This window comes from Ovis aries, chromosome 15 (assembly GCF_016772045.2).
Source record: "Ovis aries strain OAR_USU_Benz2616 breed Rambouillet chromosome 15, ARS-UI_Ramb_v3.0, whole genome shotgun sequence".
Taxonomy (NCBI): domain Eukaryota; kingdom Metazoa; phylum Chordata; class Mammalia; order Artiodactyla; family Bovidae; genus Ovis; species Ovis aries.
The window spans coordinates 53918507-53934474 of record NC_056068.1 but is presented as its reverse complement, the minus strand read 5'-3'; the positions used below and the strand labels follow the sequence as shown (position 1 = coordinate 53934474).

Sequence of the window (15968 nt, the reverse complement as noted above, 5' to 3'; positions counted from 1 at the left end):
CCTTTGTCTCCTCTAGCTCTTAGGATGTGGCCCAAGCTCCTTAACTTGGTATGCAAGGCCTCACGTGTTCCCGCCCTTGACACTCTCTCCAGCCTCCTTCCTCTCTCCTCCCGCCCCTGTCCCTGCCCCTCTCTGATATGGATCCAGCTCTCTGGTTACATCAGGTCCTTGAATGTACTTTTTCATCTCTGGGTCTTTGCTCACACTGTGCTCTGGAGCCGAAGTGTCTTCCCCTCAGCCTCTCTTTTTCTACACCCGACCCATCTTCCCTATCTATGCCGTCTTTACCAACCTGCTTCTTATTTATTTATTTTTTAAAGAATTTGTTTATGATTATTTGGCTGCATCTGGTCTTAGCTGCAGCATGCAGGATCTTTCGTTAGGTCGCACATACTCTCTAGTTGTGACGTTCAGGCTCAGTAGTTGTGATGCTTGGGATTTCTCTAGTTGTGGTGGGTGGATTTAGTTGCTCTACGGCATGTGGGATCTTAGTTCCCTGACTAGGGTTTGAACCCATGTCTCTTGCATTGCAAGATGAATTCTTAACAACGGGACCAGCAGAAAAGTCCCACAAACCCACTTTTAAAAAGCTTTCACTTAAACTCTAGCGCCGGGACCTGAGTTGGGATTTTGGAGGTATATAGGGCCACGTCCCTGCCTTCTAGAAGTTCGTAACTTGAGAAATACATAGTTTGGAGAAGCATACATTTTGGAGAAACAGTTTATAGAGTAGTTTATCTGTCTAGATTCATCCTCTTGTCTCAGGCAGAGATGAGGCTAATCCAAAAGTTCCAGTACCTAGCATGATACCTGGTACAGGGAGGACATCACAAAGAATGTATTGGTTTCCTCAAGGGCAAGGACTGGATCTTGTTCATTTCATTGTATACCCCTTGCCCCTACAATCATGTGCACTTGATAAATACATTGTGGGATTCAGTTTTACATCTCATGTTACCCAGTATAATTTTTGTCATCATTCATTCATTTATCTACTCATTCAGTACATTTACCACATACATGTTCTTTGCCAAAGCTTATGTAAGTACTGGGGATACAACTGTGAGGAGACCCAGCTCCTGCCATTCTGCAGCTTTTGCAGTTCAAGGTCAAATTGAGAAGAAGAAACACATTCCTTTAGGGAAGAGACCAGAGACTGATGTGAATTTAACTGACCTTGTTCCCAACACTGTACATGCATCCTGTCATTTACCTTCATAGCCCTGGAGGTATGAGTTCACAACAACCTTAAAACATGTATAAAGAAACTGAGGCTTGGAGTGATGATATCTGGTTAGAAGAAGAGCTGGGACTGGAGTCCGAGTTGGTCTGCTGCCCAGGCCCTTGCTTGTTCTGATTCACCTGGGTCTGGATGGAAGGAGAGAGGGAGGGAGAGAGAGAGAGAGAACCTGAACACAGGGGTTTTGTTTTGTTATTTAACCACCCTTTCAGTTCTGTATTGGGATGGTGCTGTGGCAGTACCTTGGGCAGGAAGGAAAATCTAAATCTGAAAATTTTCCAACACTGCCATTGGTCAATCTCCAGAATTCAGTCAAAGTTGTTACATCTTGTCTACCTCTTATTGGGAAAGAGACTCAAACCTGAAATAAACTTAGAGGAATTCGAAGTCAAGCAACTAGCCCAGCGTGGCCTCTCTCAGGCCAACCTCTTTGGATCTGGAGGCTTGTTTTTTTATAGCAGTTTGAACAGTCTGTGGCCCAAACTTTCCCTCTTGTTTGCCCAAGTCTCCTGACCAGTCTGACTAGAGGTTTATTAATTTTATTGTTTTTCTAATAGCAATTTTTAGTTTCAATGATTTTCTCAGTTTATAATTCATTTCTGTTATGTTTGTTATTTCCATTCACTGATTTGCATCAGTTATAATCTGTTCTTCTATTTCTTAAGGTTAGAGCATTTGGTAACACCATCTTATTTTTTTCCTTCAAGCATCAACAAGTTTATTAAAAAATTTTTTTTTTAATTATATAAGTTATGGTAGAAAGTAGAAGAAAAGACAAAGTTTAGAAAACTATGGATAGTTCAGTTCAGTTCAGTTCAGTCGCTCAGTCGTGTCCGACTCTTTGCGACCCCATGGATCACAGCACGCCAGGCCTCCCTGTCCATCACCAACTCCTGGAGTTCACTCAGACTCACGTCCATCAAGTCCGTGATGCCATCCAGCCACCTCATCCTCGGTCGTCCCCTTCTCCTCCTGCCCCCAATCCCTCCCAGCATCAGATTCTTTTCCAATGAGTCAACTCTTCCCATGAGGTGGCCAAAGTACTGGAGCTTCAGCGTCAGCATCATCCTTACAAGGAAATCCCAGAGCTGATCTCCTTCAGAATGGACTGGTTGGATCTCCTTGCAGTCCAAGGGACTCTCAAGAGTCTTCTCCAACACCACAGTTCAAAAGCATCAATTCTTCGGTGCTCAGCTTTCTTTGTAGTCCAACTCCCACATCCATTCATGACTCCTGGAAAAACCATAGCTTTGACTAGATGGACCTTTGTCAGCAAAGTAATGTCTCTGCTTTTTAATATGCTTTCTAAGTTGGTCATAACTTTTCTTCCAAGGAGTAAGAGTCTTTTAATTTCATGGCTGCAGTCACCATCTGCAGTGATTTTGGAGCCCCCAAAAATAAAGTCTGACACTGTTTCTACTGTTTCCCCATCTATTTCCCATGAAACGATGGGACCGGATGCCATGATCTTCATTTTCTGAATGTTGAGCTTTAAGCCAACTTGTTCACTCTCCTCTTTCACTTTCATCAAGAGGCTTTTTAGTTCCTCTTCACTTTGTGCCATCAGGGTGGTGTCATCTGCATATCTGAGGTGATTGATCCTTCTCCCGGCAATCTTGATTCCAGCTTGTGTTTCTTCCAGTCCAGCGTTTCTCATGATGTACTCTGCATAGAAGTTAAATAAGCAGGGTGACAATATACAGCCTTGACATACTCCTTTTCCTATTTGGAACCAGTCTGTTGTTCCATGTCCAGTTCTAACTGTTGCTTCCTGACCTGTATACAGATTTCTCAAGAGGCAGGTCAGGTGGTCTGGTATTCCCATCTCTTTCAGAATTTTCCACAGTTTATTGTGATCCACACAGTCAAAGGCTTTAGCATAGTCAATAAAGCAGAAATAGATGTGTTTCTGGAACTCTCTTGCTTTTTTGATGATCCAGTGGATGTTGGCAATTTGATCTCTGGTTCCTCTGCCTTTTCTAAAACGAGCTTGAACATCAGGGAGTTCACGGTTCACGTATTGCTGAAGCCTGGGTTGGAGAATTTTGCGCATTACTTTACTAGTGTGTGAGATGGGTGCAATTGTGCGGTAGTTTGAGCATTCTTTGGCATTGTCTTTCTTTAGAATTGAAATGAAAACTGCCCTTTTCCAGTCCTGTGGTCACTGCTGAGTTTTCCAAATTTGCTGGCATATTGAGTGCAGCGTTTTCACAGCATCATCTTTCAGGATTTGAAACAGCTCAATTGGAATTCCATCACCTCCACTAGCTTTGTTTGTAGTGATGCTTTCTAAGGCCCACTTGACTTCACTTTCGAAGATGTCTGGCTCTAGATGAGTGATCACATCATCATGATTCTCTGCGTCGTGAAGATCTTTTTTGTACAGTTCTTCTGTGTAATCTTGCCACCTCTTCTTAATATCTTCTGCTTCTGTTAGGTCCATACCATTTCTGTCCTTTCTCGAGCCCACCTTTGCATGAAATGTTCCCTTGTTATCTCTAATTTTCTTGAAGAGATCTCTAGTCTTTCCCATTCTGTTGTTTTCCTCTATTTCTTTGCATTGATCGCTTAAGAAGGCTTTCTTATCTCTTCTTGCTATTCTTTGAAAATCTACATTCAGATGCTTATATCTTTCCTTTTCTCCTTGGCTTTTCACCTCTCTTCTTTTCACAGCTATTTGTAAGGCCTCCCCAGGCAGCCATTTTGCTTTTTCGCATTTCTTTTCCATGGGGATGGTCTTGATTCCTGTCTCCTGTACAATGTCACGAACCTCATTCCATAGTTCATCAGGCACTCTATCTATCAGATCTAGGCCCTTAAATCTATTTCTCACTTCCACTTTATAATCATAAGGGATTTGATTTAGGTCATACCTGAATGGTCTAGTGGTCTTCCCTACTTTCTTCAATTTAAGTCTGAATTTGGTAATAAGAAGTTCATGATCTGAGCCACAGTCAGCTCCTGGTCTTGTTTTTGTTGACTGTATGGAGCTTCTCCATCTTTGGCTGCAAAGAATATAATCAATCTGATTTCAGTGTTGACCATCTGGTGATGTCCATGTGTAGAGTCTTCTCTTGTGTTGTTGGAAGAGGGTGTTTGCTATGACCAGTGCATTTTCTTGGCAAAATTCTTTTAGCCTTTGCCCTGCTTCATTCCGTACTCCAAGGCCAAATTTGCCTGTTACTCCAGGTGTTTCTTGACTTCCTACTTTTGCATTCCAGTCCCCTATAATGAAAAGGACATCTTTTTGGGTGTTAGTTCTAAAAGGTCTTGTAGGTCTTCATAGAACTGTTCAACTTCAGCTTCTTCAGCATTACTGGTTGGGGCATAGACTTGATATTGAATGGTTTGCCTTGGAGATGAACAGAGATCATTCTGTCGTTTTTGTGATTGCATCCAAGTACTGCATTTCGGACTCTTTTGTTGACCACAATTGCTACTCCATTTCTTCTGAGGGATTCCTGCCCACAGTAGTAGATATAATGGTCATCTGAGTTAAATTCACCCATTCCAGTCCATTTTAGTTTGCTGATTCCTAGAATGTCGACGTTCACTCTTGCCATCTCCTGTTTGACCACTTCCAATTTGCCTTGATTCATGGACCTAATATTCCAGGTTCCTATGCAATATTGCTCTTTACAGCATTAGACCTTGCTTCTATCACCAGTCACATCCACAGCTGGGTATTGTTTTTGCTTTGGCTCCATCCCTTCATTCTTTCTAGAGTTGTTTCTCCACTGATCTCCTGTAGCATATTGGGCACCTACTGACCTGGGGAGTTCCTCTTTCAGTATCCTATCATTTTGCCTTTTCATACTGTTCATGGGGTTCTCAAGGCAAGAATACTAAAGTGGCTTGCCATTCCCTTCTCCAGTGGACCACATTCTGTCAGACCTCTCCACCATGACCTGCCCGTCTTGGGTTGCCCCGCAGGCATGGCTTGGTTTCATTGAGTTAGACAAGGCTGTGGTCCTAATGTGGTTAGATTGACTAGTTTTCTGTGAGTATCGTTTCAGTGTGTCTGCCCTCTGATGCCCTCTTGCAACACCTACCATCTTACTTGGGTTTCTCTTACCTTGGGTGAGGGGTATCTCTTCACGGCTGCTCCAGCAAGGCACAGCCACTGCTCCTTACCTTGGACGAGGGGTATCTTCTTACCGCTGCCATTCCTGACTATGGATAGGCACAAAGGAAAAAAAATCACGCATTATTTCACTTCCATGTGAAAGTGATTTTTTTTCCTTTATGTATGTATAACTGTTTTTTCCTTCATGTATGTATACTACTCCCACACATCTTATTTTTTAAAATCTGGATCACAGTATACATATTCCTTTGTCATCTCATTTTTCTTCCACTGTTTTAAAAATTAATTTTTATTGGAGTGTAGTTGCTTTGCAATGTTGTGTTGGTTTCTATTATAGATAGCCTTTCTTATTTTCTAAGGCTCAGATGCTTAGTTGTGTCTGACCCTTTCTGACTCTATGAACTGCATCCCACCTGGCCCCTCTGTCCATGGGAATCTCCAGGCAAGAATATTGGAGTAGGGTACCATTTCCTTCTCCAGGGGATCTTCCTGACCCAGAACCAGAGATCAAATCCCTCCCTGTCTCTTACATCTGCCTTGGAAAGTGGATTCTGTACCACTAGTGCCACTGTGGAAGTTTGTATTTTCTAATGCAAACATTTTAATGATATAAATTTTCATCTACAAACTGTTCTACCTGCATCCCATGAAGTTTGATATGTTGTGTTTTTAATTTAACTGCTTCTGCTGCTGCTGCTGCAGTCGCTTCAGTTGTGTCCGACTCTGTGCAACCCCATAGACGGCAGCCCACCAGGCTCCCCCATCCCTGCGATTCTCCAGGCAAGAATACTGGAGTGGGCTGCCATTTCCTTCTTCAATGCATGAAAGTGAAAAGGAAAAGTGAAGTCGCTCAGTCGTGCCAGACTCTTGGCGACCCCTACCAGGCTCCTCCGTCCATGGGATTTTCGAGGCAAGAGTACTGGAGTGGGGTGCCATTGCCTTCTCCAAATTTAACTGAGTTCAAAATATTTAAAATTTTCTTTTGCAATTTCTTTGACTCAGTTTTTTTTTTTTAGAAGTGTGTTGTTTTCAAATATTTGGGTTTTTTCAGATATCTTCTTGTTAGTAATCTCTAATTTGATTCCATTTTGTTTAGAAAATATACTTTGTGATTTTAATTCTTTTAAAATTGTTGAGGTTTATTTCATGGGCAGAATGTGGTAATATGTCTGTCTTGGCAAATATATATATATATAAAATCTTTAATATGTACTTGAAGAGTGTTTATTCTGTTGATGCTGTGTACAGTGTTTTAGAAATGTTCAGTTCAGTTCAGTTGCTCAGTCATGTCCGACTCTTTGAGACCCCATGAACTGCAGCACGCCAGGCCTCCCTGTCCATCACCAACTCCTGGAGTTCACCCAAACTCATGTCCATCGAGTCGGTGATGCCATCCAACCATCTCATCCTCTGTCGTCCCCTTCTCCTCCTGCCCCCAAATCCCTCCCAGCATCAGAGTCTTTTCCAGTGAGTCACCTCTTCACATGAGGTGGCCAAAGTATTGGAGTTTCAGCTTTAGCATCAGTCCTTCCAAAGAACACCCAGGACTGATCTCCTTTAGAATGGACTGGTTGGATCTCCTTGCAGTCCAAGGGACTCTCAAGAGTCTTCTCCAACACCACAGTTCAAAAGCATCATTCTTTGGTGCTCAGCTTTCTTCGCAGTCCAACTCTCACATCCATACATGACCACTGGAAAAACTATAGCCTTGACTAGATGGACCTTTGTTGGCAAAGTAATGTGTTTGCTTTTCAATATGCTATCTAGGTTGCTCATAACTTTCCTTCCAAGGAGTAAGCGTCTTTTAATTTCATGGCTGCAGTCATCATCTGCAGTGATTTTGGAGCCCCCCAAAATAAAGTCTGACACTGTTTCTACTGTTTCCCCATCTATTTCCCATGAAGTGATGGGACCAGATGCCATGATCTTCACTTTCTGAATGTTGAGCTTTAAGCCAACTTTTTCACTTTCCTTTTTCACTTTCATCAAGAGGCTTTTGAGTTCCTCTTCACTTCCTGCCATAAGGGTGGTGTCATCTGCATATCTGAGGTTATTGATATTTCTCCTGGCAATCTTGATTCCAGCTTGTGCTTCATCCAGCCCAGCATTTCTCATGATATACTCTGCATATAAGTTAAATAAGCAGGGTGACAATATACAGCCTTGACGTATTCCTTTTCCTTTATTGAACCAATCTGCTGTTTCATGTCCATTTCTAACTATTGCTTCCTGACCTGTATATAGGTTTCTCAAGAGGCAAGTCAGGTGGTCTGGTATTCCCATCTCTTTCAGAATTTTCCACAGTTTATTATGATACACACAGTCAAAGGAGTAGGTCTTTTGATATTATTTGGGTCTTCTTGTTTCTTACAGTTTTCTGGCTACGTATCAATTACTGAATGGAGAGAAGAAATTAAAAATCTCCAATTATAATTATGGATTTTTCTGTTTTTCCTTTCAATTATATCAGATTTTGCTTCATGTATTTTGATGAACTATAATTCTATAAGCTTAGTGTATGTATTTAAGATTATTATGTATTTTTAATAAATTTTTGATAAATTCTGCCTTATCATTGTATAATATCTCTCCCTATTCTTGGTAATATTCTTTGTTCTAAATCTATTTTTTCTGATATTAATATGGCTACCCTAACTTCCTTTTGATTAGTGTTTGCATGGTATAATTTTTTCCATCCTGTTTCAACATATATATATATTTATATATAAAGTGAGGTTCTCATGGACAATATATAGCTCTTAGTTTTTAAAAATTTTAGTTTGACAATCTGTCTTTTAATTGGAGGTTTGGGCCTTTTTTTTAAACTGGGGGACAACAGAGGATGAGATGGTTGAATGGCATCACCGACGAATGGATATGAATTTGAGTAAACTCCAGGAGCTGGTAATGGATAGGGAGGCCTGGCATGTTGCAGTCCATGGGGTCACAAAGAGTCAGATGTGACTGAGTAACTGAACCGAACTGAACTTGGATCTTTCACAACTGATATAATCACAGATGTGACTGGATTTGAAACTATTGTCTTACTACTTGCAATTTTTTTGGCATCTGATATTGTATCCCTTTTTCCTCTTTCTATGCCTTATTTAGAATTAATTTAGTATTTTACTATTATTCCATTTTATTCTATTACTTGGTTATTGATTATACCTCTTTGAAATATTTTTAGTGGTTGATCTAGGTTTTCATAAACTTCTCCTATTTGTTGGTGAAATGCCAATCATTATGTAAAAAAAAGAGAAAAAAATGTGGTAAATAGAATTTATGCCTGAAAGTAGGCATGTCTCCTTTTCTCTTAGACAGTTGACTTACGTTAGTGTGTGCCTCAAGTGGAGTCTACAGTGTCAGAGGGTTCTTCTCGGTCTCCTCCCTTCCTTTCTCCCCTTCCTTCCTTCCTTCCTTTCTTTTTCTTTCTTCTATAGCTTTATTGATATATAATTCATATACCATAAAATTCACCATTTAAAGTGTACCATTCAACCGATTTTAGTTTATTCACAGAGTTTCACAACCATCACCACAGTCCATTTTAGAACATGTCATCACCTCAAAAACAAAAGCCCTGTACTTGCCAGGGAATAAGTATAGAGATCCTATTTCTATTTGGGGGATAATGAACTTCTGGAACTAGGAACTGGTATTGGTTGTGCAACATTATGAATGCATTTAATGTCATTGAACTGTGCACCTTAAAAGTGTTAACAATAGTAAATTTTGTTATTTTTTTTTTACCACAATTAAAACTTTTTAAAGGAACTCTGTACCTCCCAAAGTCCCCCTATCCCCCCAATCCCTAAGCAGCCACTTCTCTACTTTTCACATGTATTTATTTGCCTATTCTGCCCATTTCATATGAATGGAATCTTACATTACGTGACATTTTGTGTTTGGCTTCTTTCACTTAGCTTGTTTATAGGGATCATCCTTGCTATAAACTGAATGTTTGTATACTCTCAAAATTCATATGCTGAACGCCTATTGCCCAAGATGATAGTGTTAGAGGGTGCACCCTTTGGGAAATGCTTAGGTCAGGAGGGTAACTTGACACTAATGATTGGAATTAGTGTCCTTGTAAAAGAGACCCCAGAGAATGAGTTCATCCTTGCTGTGAGGATGCAGCAAGAAGTCAGCAGTCTGGAACCTGGAGGACAGCCCTCACCAGAACCTGACCATGCTGGGACCTTGATCTTGGATTTTCAGCCTCCAGAGCCATGAGAAATAAGTTTCTATTGTGTAGAAGCTACTCAGTCTGTGATTTTTTTTCTTTTTAATATCATCCTGAATGGACTAAAACAATCCTTGTTGGACCATGTATCAGTATGATTTTATGATTAAATAACATTTCGTTGTATGGGTGCTATATTTTGTTTATCCATTCATCAATTGATGGGCATATGGGTTATTTCCACCTCTTGGCTATCATGAATAATGCTATTATCAAGGCGAGTGGACTCACACTGGCAATGAGGTGCCACTACCACTGCCACAGACCAGCCTGCCTCGGCTTTGGTGCCCCGGTCATGGGGACCTGGGTTCCTCAGCACACCCAGCTCCAGCAGCTCTGGATCCTGTGTGCAGTCCTTTGGAAGCCCCAGTGCCAGCCTGAGCCCTTGCTGGGGAAGGATGACTGAGCTGCAGTTGGTACTGCTATAGTGAAGACACCTGGAAGAACTCAACAAAAATCCAGTGGAAGGCTTTTCAGAAAGTTTAATAGATGACAATGATCTTTACCAATGGGAAATTCTTATTATTGCTCTTCCAGATACACTTTAAGAAGGTGGTGTTTTTAAAGCTCATCTCACTTTCCCAAAAGCTTATCCCCTTTGGCCTCCTAAAGTGAAATTCATTACCAAAATCTAGCATCCAAATGTTGATAAACATGGTGATATATGCTTTTCTATTCTTCACAAATCTGGGGAAGATAAATATGATTATGAAAAGCCAGAAGAATGCTAGTTGCCTATTCACACAGTGAAAATCATCATGATTAGTGTCATTTCTATGCTGGCAGACCCCAGTGGAGGCTCACCTGCTAATGTTGATGCTGCAAAAGAATGGAGGGAAGGCAGAAATGGAGAAGTCAAGAGGACAGTTGCCCACTGTGTAAGAAGCCAAGAGCCTGCTTTTTAGTGACATTTATTCAACAGTTCAACTTCACTTATTTCAGGGTCTCCAACTGAGAAACATGGCACTTTTTCGTGCACTCTACCCACGTATTGCTGGACTTTCGTTGTAACAAGCTGGCAAGCACTGGCTGGAACTGGACTGTAATAAAACATGCCAGTATCAATGTTGGAAAGAGCCTAACACATGCCAGCCTACAGATGATTATGCATTTTGAAATCTAATGAACTGTTTAACCCTTCAGGAAGAATTGTAAACACCTGTACATAGCACAACATGATCTGGATAGTATATATACTGTTCATGTACATCCACATATACACCTTGTACCAAATAACACTTTCTTGCAGTAGAATAAGAATCGTGTAAATTCTAAAACATTTTAGCAGATTTTCTTTCCTTATTATTGTTTCTTTTCAGGTTTAAAAGCATGTCAGATAAAAAGCAATTAGGATTAACAACTTCCATTTAATTTCCTTTAAACAATTGAGGCTTCATTAAACTCTTTCCACTTACTAAACTTTTATATCTTTATTTTCACATAGCCCCCTTTACTTTTATCTCTTCTGTCTGCCAGGAAGTTTTCAAATCATTTAGTTCAAATTCCGAAGTACTCAATAAGCAACTATTTGATTTTTAATGATGACTTCAGAGGAGTGGTCATCACTAGATGCTACGTCCCTTTGTATTGTACCTGTACCCATCTCTCAGATTGGATACAGCAATAACATTTTTTTGTCATTAAGAGCTCTTGAATTCAGTCATTATCCCTAGGAACTAAAAAGAGTTAGTTCTGAATTCAATTCAGATTTAAAATGATTGAAATTTACACCCAACAACACAAAACTCTGATTTGGTTTTATTTTTTGCCCTCAGTTACCTAATGTGAAAGATGGATGAATAAAGCATGCATAGCTACAGGCTTTCTACTTAACTTCTGGGTTTGCTATTAAAAATGCTGTTTATCCTCATCCCTTCTCCTTAGCCCTTCATATTTCTTTGCCTCTATACTTCTAATATTGCAGAGTTTTCTCACCTATTGTACAAAGAAATTGTGATGTATATTTCCATGTAATTTGATTTTGGAATTCTGTCACCTTATTACTGAGTTCTTCCAAAATATAATTTTTAATTGTATTGTCTTTTTGTTACTGAATTGTAAGATTCTTTATATATATTATATTAATATATAGACATGAGCCTGTTATCAGATATATGCTCTGTAAATATTTTCTCCTATTCTGTGGGTTGTCTTTTCAATTTCTTGATAGTATCCTTTCAAGCACAAATTTTAAAATTTTGATGAAGTCTTTCCCAGGGCTTCTGCCCAACTCTCTCGGTTTTCCATAGTCCCTGTATTTCTGTGTCACAGGGGATATCTCTCTCCATACTCATCTCTTCCCTGGGTGGTAGACTGTTGCTGGCTCATTATACTGTGATAGGGTCATGGCAGGCACAGTGGATTCCCAGTTTGTGGGTTTAGCTGAGTCCTGGGCGGGCCCTTATACATCTTGGTCATGGTCATAGGGGTTTCTCAGTTTCCTCAACCTCTTTTCTGTGGCAACTATTTTCTACCTTCTATCTGTGGTTGGGACTTCCTAGGTGACTCAGTGGTAAAGAATCCACCTGCCAATGCAGGAGATTCCAAAGTGCAGCTTCAATCCCTGGGTTGGGAAGATCCCCTGAAGGAGGGCATGGCAACCCCCTCCAGTATTCTTGTTTGAAAAGTCCCAGGACAGAGGAGTCTGGTGGGTTACAGTCCACGGGGTCTCAACGAGTCGGACCCAACAGTGCCTGAGTGTTCACACACATCTGTGACTAGTCTGGAGTGGGAAAGAGTTTCCTGCCCCTCCCCCAGTAGTACCACCTCTGCCTGGTGGGTACTGCTTGGGCAGGGGACAGTTTCCTGAGCCCTGCCACCCCAAGGGGTGACAGGGGCTTTCTGTGACAACAGTGGGTCTTGGACCGTGTCCTAGGGGCAGTGAGAAGGTTTCCTACTTCTCTCCCAAGAAGTAGATGATTTGGCTTTTACTCTTCCCTCAGAGGCAAGGTAATTTTGCCTAGGTCCTTGGAACAAAGTTTTTTTCTGTCTCTCACCCAAAGCCTAAGATTTTGCTATGTAGAAAGGGTCAGAATGAGAGATTGGGCTTTAAAAAAAATTAATTTATTTTTGAGTGCACTGGGTCTTCATTGCTGCTCACAGGCTTTCTTTAGTTGCAACGAGGTGGGGCTACTCTCTAGTTACGGTCCATAGGCTTCTCATCGAGATGGTTTCTCTTGCAGAGCAGAGAAACCCTCTAGAGTGGTTGGGCTCACTAGCTGTGGTGCACGGGCTCAGTTGCCCTCAGGCATGTGGGATCTTCCTGGAGCGGGTATCGAACCGGTGTCCTCTGCATTGGCAGGCGAATTCTTAACCACTAGAGCACCAGGGAAGTCCAAGACTGGGGCTTTTTGACTGTGCAGAACGGTGGAGGGCAGGTCTCTGTGGTGCCCCACGCGATCTTCCTGGGAGGGAGTAATGGTGGAGGCCTGTGGCAAAGAGCTTGAGGTCAGTCTGACTCTCCTGTAGCTGAGGTTCTCAATTCCTTCCACCTGACATGCTGAGCACACTAGACCTTTAAGACTTCACTGAGTACTATCTGATTTCCTCTCTTCCGCTGGTACATTGGCACCCTTCTTCCAGGCACTGATGAGGTGGTCTCATTCCTGTATCCTCTCTGGGAGGGTTTGCCCATGAAATCCCAGCAGATGACCTCAAGCGTCGCATCTAGAGCAGAAGTGAGTGGTGTTCCACACTGGCTTACTCCTGACTGTAGGGCTAAATGTCAGGGCCCGAGTCAGGTACTCCTCTTCTATGACCTTGAACCAACTCCTTCAGTCTCCCTGATGTGCAGGGTGGCCCATAGAAGGGTGAGGATGGGGGCTCCAGATCAGATTGCCCCATGTGACAGCGTGACCCTTGGCAAGTTACTCAACGTCTATATGCCTCCGTTACCTCATCTGTCCAATGTAGATAATAATAAACCTACCTCAGGAATGATGTGAAGACTAATGAACCCATATAAAACTTGCATCATGATGCCTGGAACAGGATATTAGCTATTATCATTACCTGTAGAGCAGTAGCCGTGGAGATACTGTACCAAGAGTAGCATTTCTATTACTCTTGATAGTCTCTAAGTTTCCTTCCAATACTATTTGGACAATATGGATCTATTTGGGACAATAAGAAATATTTATGCATTTATTTTAGTGAGATAATCTAGTAGGCCAGCTAATAAAATACCCAAGAAGGGAAGGGCAGGCCTGTTTGCTGTGTGACCTTTGCTCAGTCTGTGGCCAACTCTGGACTATTCATGTCCTCTGCAGAGGGCAGGTTGAATCAACAGGCTGAGGCTGTTCACATCTGTGTCAGGAAGCCGGGTAGGAGGGGATCAAGAGGCAGCTGCGGAGCTGTCAGCTCACAGAGATAGTCATGCCCCTTCCTCTAAATTACAAATCACAGAAGGCTGTAATCGGAGCGCTCATGTTCCCAGAGCGCTTTTATTAGCAAAGTTCACTCATATTCATGATCTCATTTAGTTATGACAAGGGCCACTTGGGGTGTGTGTATGTGTTGGGGACTGTTTGGTCCCACACTGACAGCAGCATGAGATCCGGAGGGCAGGGGGCAGGTTAGGGTTAGGGGTTAGGGTCACCCAGTGTGACTTGGTAGCTCTGGGCTGAATTCCAGGATGCAGCTTCCGGTGCTGTGCTCTTCCTCAGCTGAGGCAGTGGGGTGCTGGTTCCCCTAGGCTTCCTCAGGGAGGAAGTGTGGGTGGGATTTGTGAAAGCTGAGGCCTGGGGAGGGGAAGCCTGCCTGGCTAGTGGTTGGAGCCCTCTTTTCCTGGACCAGATGTGAGCACCTCTGGGGTGAGGAGAACATGTCCTCCATCACTGCCTCCTGCCCTCTTTGGTCACAGGGTCAGGAGAGTTTTACTGAATGAAGAGACCAAAAAAAAAAAAAAAAAAATCTCTGATTTTGTTCAGACTTGTTGCATCTTACACCATCAGAGTCAGTGAAAACCCTAGACTTGCTCTTGTGTCAGCCCTAGCACAGTGCCAGGCACATAGGAAAGCACTGATATGTATTTATTAAAGAGATGACACCACCAAACCCAATCCTTGCACAGATTAAAAAAAGAAGGACATGGGGGTAGGGTAATGAGGAATTTTTATTTGATGGGTATAGAGCTTCCATTTTGCAAGATGAAAAGTGTTCTCTAGTTGGATGGTGGTGATGGTTGAAACAGTGTAGTACACTTTAAAATAGTTTAGATGATAAAAATTTTATGTTGCTTATATCTTACCATAATTTAAAATACTGAAAAGAAACCTGACAAAATAAATGCATTCTTTCACCCGAAGAAACAGAACAGGCTAAACCTGCATTATTTCTATTCATTTCACAAATGGAAAGGAAATGCAATCTGGCTGTGCCTTACTGCAGACCCTGCCAGATGCTCACACATACACCAGTCCCATTCAATTAGCCCACCCGTCTTGAGGCTCCACTGGGCCCTGGAGCTCATGGGGAATCTGTTCTTTCTGAAGCCAGGGAGGCAATAGAGGTGAGGCAGGTGGGACAGAATGGAGGGAGAACCCTTTTAACTCTCCCTCCACCAGACAGTGTGTCCTTTGTGAAAAGTCATCTGGTTTTACAAAGCAAGGTAGTATGTCAAGTCAGCAAGAATACATGGCCAAGCCAGTTACACAGTCCTGTTATGGTCCATAACATGAGCAAAAATAGCCACCAGTCTTCAAAGCGGACTCCAAAGTAGGACTGCCTAGGGCTCTGTGGTTACCCCCTGTCGTTCTCACAAGCCTGAGCAGCCAGTTCTTTCACTGACAGAGTGTCGCACACATAGGTGGGTCTGCAGCTTGCATCCTGTGCTCTGAATGGCATATTCCCTGTGTTCCATTGTTGATTTCACAGACAGTGATATTGAGCATCAGTTGATTCCCTGAAGTTACTCAACCAGACAATGACAGAGGTGCCATTGGGATGAAGAATCCTGTATTCCAGAATGGAGCCCTTTCTACCATAAGAGTCTCCCTCTGAGGAAAGGAAGGTCTAGTATTGTCCCTTGGACCCCCATGTGCTCCCAGTTGTACCACCTTGAAGTCAGTATGTGGAGGGTGTTGGCAGAGCAACTCTTGCCTCGCTGACCCCACTTGGAAGGATGTCTCTTTTCTTGCTTTCTGACTGTGACTGCTTCATCTCTAACGGGAGCTAATGGCTTAAGGGGACACCCTCAGGAACAGGGACTCAGCAGGCTGAGAAATCTTCCTAACCAGGACTGTGGGGGTGCTTCAGAGAGGGCCTTGGGCCTACAGTAAAGATGGGGAGATTTGGGGGACTACAGTGAGGAGGGTAGTACATGGCAGACCAAGGGGAGCCTCTGGAGACACCCGTCCCCTTGTGGGCTCTTTGTACTCTTTGTCCAGCCAGGTGGT

General features: G+C 42.4%; 1 protein-coding gene across 1 annotated transcript; it reads left to right on the top strand.

Moving 5' to 3' along the window:
* Window positions 1–9879: 9879 nt before the first annotated feature.
* On the top strand, window positions 9880–11609 carry UBE2G1 (ubiquitin conjugating enzyme E2 G1). The gene is given in 1 exon segment (XM_060399447.1): window positions 9880–11609. A coding segment is annotated over 1 exon segment (507 nt). The 5' UTR covers window positions 9880–9971; the 3' UTR covers window positions 10479–11609.
* The last annotated feature ends 4359 nt before the right edge of the window (window positions 11610–15968 follow it).